Source organism: Macaca mulatta, chromosome 13 (genome assembly GCF_049350105.2).
Source record: "Macaca mulatta isolate MMU2019108-1 chromosome 13, T2T-MMU8v2.0, whole genome shotgun sequence".
In the NCBI taxonomy this organism is placed as follows: Eukaryota; Metazoa; Chordata; class Mammalia; order Primates; family Cercopithecidae; genus Macaca; species Macaca mulatta.
This window is the reverse complement of record NC_133418.1, coordinates 45,455,421-45,461,181: the sequence shown is the minus strand read 5'-3', so window position 1 is coordinate 45,461,181 and position 5,761 is coordinate 45,455,421. Positions and strand designations below refer to the sequence as shown.

At 47.5% G+C, this 5,761-nt stretch overlaps 1 protein-coding gene across 2 annotated transcripts; it reads right to left on the bottom strand.

The window, feature by feature from the left end:
* Positions 1-1,557: 1,557 nt before the first annotated feature.
* On the bottom strand, positions 1,558-4,391 carry LOC716890 (regenerating islet-derived protein 3-alpha). Of its 2 annotated transcripts, XM_015112728.2 has the most exons (6): positions 4,269-4,391; positions 3,872-3,980; positions 3,216-3,334; positions 2,875-3,012; positions 2,128-2,254; positions 1,558-1,849 (listed from the first exon to the last, which is right to left on the bottom strand). In XM_015112728.2, exons 2-6 carry the CDS (start codon positions 3,945-3,947, stop codon positions 1,782-1,784), a joined length of 528 nt encoding a protein of 175 aa, XP_014968214.1. In that variant the 5' UTR covers positions 3,948-3,980; positions 4,269-4,391; the 3' UTR covers positions 1,558-1,781. The 2 variants fall into 2 exon arrangements, with proteins under 2 accessions (XP_014968214.1, XP_077816390.1); XM_077960264.1 differs by lacking the exons at positions 3,872-3,980; positions 4,269-4,391 and adding an exon at positions 3,639-3,696.
* Positions 4,392-5,761: the final 1,370 nt, after the last annotated feature.

Sequence of the window (5,761 nt, the reverse complement as noted above, 5' to 3'; positions counted from 1 at the left end):
GGGCAGGTTCTGGGCAGATTCTGGTTGTAAAGAAGGCCTTGAACCCATGTCTTCATGGGTTAGCCAGGCACTAGGATAGATGTGGTACCTGAGTCTCTAGGACAGGTCTAGAGTTTGAGTCTGTGCATGCTGGGCTGGTACCTGGAACTACAGGGGCTGGCATGGAGCCAGGGTTAGTGGGGGCTGGCCTATATCCTGGGACCATGAATGTCAACTTACCTCTAGGGTATATCTGGAGACTGGATTCATGGGGCTAAGGCTGGAGCCTGAGTCAGTGGGGGCTGGCCCGGTGCTAAGGTCTACTATAATGAGGCTTGATTCTGGGTGTGCTGGAGTATGAGACCAGACTAGTATTGAGTCCACAGAGGCTGGCCTGGAACTGGGATGATCTAGAGCTTGTGTCTGTTGGGGCTGGCCTAGTGACAGAGGCCACAGAGGCTGGCCTAGCATCAGGGTTTTGTGCTCAGATGGACCTAAAGGCTTGGGGAGGGTTTGGGGTTTGACAGAACTGTATCCTGCGACTGTGAGTGCCAGTTTGGAGCTGGGGTCTGCAAGTACTGGCCTGGAGTTGTAGCTGTGGGAGCTATCCTGGAGCTGTGGTGGGTCTGAAGGGCAGGTTCACATGGGTAGGTCTGATGTCTAGGATTTCAGGGGCCACCCTGGAGTCTATAGCTGCAAGTACTAGCTTGTCCTTGAGGTGGGCATAGAGTCTTTGACAATGGGTGCTGACCTGTGATCTGGAGCTATGGGGAAAAGCATGATGCTGTGTGTGTCTGGAGCCCGTGTCTTCTGGGCAAGACCGCTGCAGTCATAGGGGCTGACCTGGAACCTGGGGCCACAGAGGCTGGCCTGGCATCAAGGCAACCTGGAGTCTAAGTCCAAGGGTACCTGCCTGGAGTCAGAGGCCACTGGGTCTTACTGGGGCAAACCTAGTGTTAGGGTCCATGGAAAATTCAAGTGCTTACTTCACTCTCTTTCCCCAAGTTGAGGGAATGTCTCTCCATGCTCTGGTTACTGAGATTGAGGGAGAGGTGATGTAAATAATGTAAAAGTGTTCTTTCTACCCTCTTTAATGCATCTTTTCTTATGTTTTGCAACATGCAGATGCTTTAATCACTCCCTTGGGCTTATTGGCTCTTGTGAAGGTATTTCCATTTTCATGGATAGTAGTTCAAATGAATGTTTCTGTGAAGGTTTGATCAAGAGTTGGAAAGTCATATCTACCATCCTGCTGATGCCATTCTCTGAGAAGTACTATTCTAAGCACCATCAGAGCCTCCTAAATCTGTTCATGTCACATTGTCAGGTTTGGGCTATGGGAATGGGAGGGCTGGAAGTACGTGGGAGAGAAATGTCCTCATCTCTTCACAACACAAATCCTACATGAGCAGGAGCCACGCCCTCATCACAACACACTAGTAGGGATGCACATTTCCTCATTTTCCCTAGAGACCTGGGTGAATAGGGAAGAAGGAGGACCTACAAAGTTTACTCCCCTCAACCACTTTGTCCTTCTCAGGGTATGGCTATGACACTGGCACATACAAGACAAACAAGTGCAGACTAAAAATTTTACTATTGCTCTTTAAAGCCTTAGGCCATATGACAAAATGAAGAGACTGAAATGAGAGTGGGGAGGAAGAAACAGAAGGAAGATAAGAGTGAGGTGGTCAGGTGTGAGGGAATTAAGCGAATATTCTCTTCCAGGGTGAGTCTTCACACTGGTCTCATGCCCATGATGAGTTGCACACCAAACACAGGCTGCTGACTTCCCTCCTGCCCTAGTCAGTGAACTTGCAGACATAGGGTAACCTCACATCACAGTTATAATCTTTCCACCTCAGAAATGCTGGAGAGACAGAAGACATAAATGGAATGGGGCTGAGGAAGTTTGTGAATCCAATGAAGAGGCATCCCAGGTTTTAGCCTAGAAGTTAAAGCTTCTCTCTCACCTTCACCAGTGTCCCAATCCAAGAGAGAGATTCAAAGAAAGCAGAGAAGAGAGGAGATGACAGAAGACACACTGACATTGTATTTTCTAGCTCAGGAAGATTTCCTGAAGGTCAGACCCAGGAATGGGGGATGAGATGGAAAACACTGGGAAGAGGCAGCTCCTCTGTTTCTTACCTGTGCTTCTCGACAGGCCTGCACAGTGGCCGGGGTTTGAGATAGTGGAGGGATTTCTCTCCCATGCAAAGTAATTAATCACATCACTGCTACTCCACTCCCATCCATCTCCATTGGGCTCGGTGCCCTGTAGAGTAGAGGAGTAACCAGGTGATGGGAATGGCCATTGCAGCCCTTCTTGCATGGCCCCTTAACTGAAACACCTGATTTGCTCCCCAGCATGAGGGAATTTGGTCTGCTACTCCAGATGCTGCCGGTGAGCCCTTCACTAGGAACCTCTTCCTTGACGACTCATTGCTATTGGAAAATCTCAGCCAATAAACACAAGATCCTTGGAACCACACAAGGTAATGTGTTACTTGCAGAACAATAACTGGTGTAGCATTTGTGGTTAGCTTGTGAAGCTCAAGGGTAATGTCAGTTCTGTATTGGGGCAAAAATTGATCCTATCTTCATTAAGGATTCTTTCAGAACAGTAGGCAAAGACTCCATGAAGCTCAGAGAGTTATTAACGCAGCCTCATATGAGAATTATGTAATAAGCCTGAGGAAGGCAGATTGATTTTATCTGAAAGATGGAGACTTCCACAGAACTCCGATCTTCAGATGCTTCATGGCCTTCACTTTCCCCCAAATATTCCCCAGAATCTGAGCTCCAGTGCTCCCTGAAGTATTCCTGGGCAGCACAGGGGACAGGGAGTGGGCCTGGGCAACAATAGCACCTTGAGAGGGAAGGATATACACGCACCTGTGTGGGGTCATGGAGCCCAATCCAGATGTATGAGTAGCTGTTACTAATGCTCCTCACCAGGGAGGACACGAAGGATCCCTCAGCCCTACTGAGCACAGACACCAGGTTTCCAGAGGGCCGTTTCTGGCAGGCCAGCTTTGAGGGAGACAAAGAGAATGAGAGGGAGCCTGAGACCCTTTGGGGGAGAGCAGGACAAAGGGAGGTGGGAGGAGGACTATGTGAAAGATAAGCGTGTTCATCCTCATTCCCAATGAACTCTTCTGAATGGAGACCCTCCTCCCCCTGAGACCTGCATGGATTTTCCCCTGTCACCTGCTACCCCACATCTAACCACTCACATCTGCATCCATCCAGGATTTTGGTGACAAAAACAAGGCATAGCAGTGGGAGCCATAGGCCTTGGAGCCTTTGGGACAGCGGATCCGCGCAGAGGGCAGTTCTTTCTGGAGTTCCTCACCTGAGGCGGAAGAAGAGGGAGAGGGTAAAATGAAGAGTGGGGGTTGAGGTGGAAGATGACCTTGGGGAATATCTAGACCTGTCCTTGGGGAGGAAGACCATATTCCTGATACCCCTTCACCTTCCCTTGTGTTTTCAGAAGTTCTTTATCTCAAAATAATAAATGGGGCACCATCTAGTCTCTTATTACCCTTTCCCCTTATTCAACCATTCAATACTCTCCTCACTCTGGGCTGTCTCTACACTGGGTCCTCCAGTCATTGTCCCTCCCCGCATCTCATTACTGACCCTCCACACTTTCTCACCAGTGTATATTAGAGTCCACTGACTAAATGGAAGCCATCTCATTCCACTGTTAGTGGACCACCATGGAGCCTCCCACTGCAAGTTAACCTGAAGGAAGGAGTGATGATGCAGGAACTGCAGGCAGGTTCATTAGACACTACGTCATTACCCATGTGAAACACAGGAGCCTTCCTCCTCTTCTTGGCTCTGAGGATTCATAGGGAACCCAGTGCTAGAGGCAGAGCAATCTCACCTTGAACCTGAGACAGGAGCATGAGGTAGGAAAGCAGCATCCAAGATACGCTGGGCAGGGCCATGGGAGGCAGCATAGGAGTCTGACTTGAGGAGGCAATCAGGAATCACTAAAGAAAGCATGGTCAGTGGGAGAACACAAAGATACCTTACCGCCTCATGTCTTTTTCCTTGTCTAGTCCCCTAGGACTAAAGTGATCTTGGTCACATCCACCATCTTCTACAGTTCTGAATGAGTTGTGAATCTGTGTACTCTCCCATCCCCGAGTCCTCCCAGGACACCCTTGCTGAGTCTCAGAGCTCCTATGCTGCCTGAGGAAGGGACCCTCCCATGCATTCTCCTGTATCATGTGCAGTAGCCCCTCCCCAGGTCTCATCTTCTCTCAGCTCCCACTTACCTCTCTGGTGGGATATGGTATGGTTTGTCTGGTCAGGAAAGAGTGAGATCTTATAAGAGTATCTGGGGGAGGGACATTGGAGTGAAGAGTGACAATGAGAAGTTAGGACAGGGGTCATGGGGTGAGGTTGGCATGGGGAGGAGACTCTTCCTGGCAAAGACTGGGGATTTTCCCAGATGTTGCCTCTTTCCTGTTGGCAGGCCAACACTGTCCCTAGGAAGAGGTTAAGTTTGCTTTTTCCTCTGCATCCTCCTTGTCAAAGACCTGTGGCACCAAATGTGATATGAAATCTTCTAATGTGGACATCTGAAAGAGGAGTTCCTCTGGTGGATTTCTTAAGAACCCACTTCTGGAGGCAAACCTATGTATTTCTTATTACCTCGCCTCGTAAGATTAAATAAATGTTAGATGTTAAGTAGAGGAATTATAAGTATGATAGACAGTTGAGGGCATAGATGGAACTGAAGCTAAGAGTAGGAGTGAGGGTTCAGGGCCATTATGCAAATGTGGTAGCTAATTTTGATGAAACTTTAGAATTATCTGACAACTCAATAGATGAGCCAAATCTTACAGAAAATCAGGTGAGTGGACTTGTCTTCCCAGTCTTCAGCAAGAAAGAGCTTCCCCAGAGGAGAATGACAATGACAATGTGATAGAATAAGAGGTGATGAAGGAACACAAGACATAAGAAGGACTAGAGTCAAATAATGAGGATCAAAGAAGAATGAATAATGGTTAAAGAAGGGAAGAGCAGCCATGGTGTAAAAATCATAGGTCAGTTGGCCATGTGCAGTGGCTCATGTCTATAATCCCAGCACATTGAGAGGCTGAGGTGGGAGGATCACCTGAGGTAAGGAGTTCAAGACCAGCCTGAGCAACACAGTAAGACCCTATCTCTACAATTTATATTTTAATGTAAGCCAGTTGTGGTGGCGTGTGCTTGTGGTCCTAGCTACTCAGCAGGCTGAGGTAGGAGTACATTCAGTTGAACCCAAGAGTTCAAGGCTGTAGTAAGTTATGATCATCCCATGCACTCCAGCTTAGGCAACAGAGTGAGACCCTATCTCTAAATTTTTGTTTTATGATGTTGTAAACATAATCCTGAATTGCATGTAAGTCTCTATGACATCAAAATGCTCACTACTTGTAAGTTGCTCATGAACTTCCTTGCTGGACTGCCATTGGCTATACGTTAAAAGCCCTTTTAATTACATTCTTACTGGGAAAATGGTCAGCTTCATATGGGTATACTGAGAGAAATTCTTTTAATCAGGTTTATTTTTGAGTTGGCAGTTTGATGCCTCTGACAAGCATACTACATTGCTCATACACTGGTTCAGGTTCAGTTTGGCCAGTCCAGGAAAAAGTTAGGCTAGGAATCTCTACAGACCCTGACTCTCACGCTATTGTTGTAGTATGCCAGCTTGCATGCAGATGTTTATAGTCATGAAATGTAGCTCATCCTTAATTCATGTCCTCAATATTCAGTACCC

What these genes read in the sequence shown, in the direction of transcription:
- LOC716890 (XM_015112728.2), bottom strand. Translation starts at nt 3,947, where the DNA reads ATGCTGCCTCCCATGGCCCTGCCCAGCGTATCTTGGATGCTGCTTTCC. An exon ending in AATCCTGGATGGATGCAGAT is followed by an intron (nt 3,013 to 3,215) that starts GTGAGTGGTTAG and finishes TCTCCCTCAAAG; the next exon opens with CTGGCCTGCCAGAAACGGCC. An exon ending in GGCTCCATGACCCCACACAG is followed by an intron (nt 2,255 to 2,874) that starts GTGCGTGTATAT and finishes TCTACTCTACAG; the next exon opens with GGCACCGAGCCCAATGGAGA.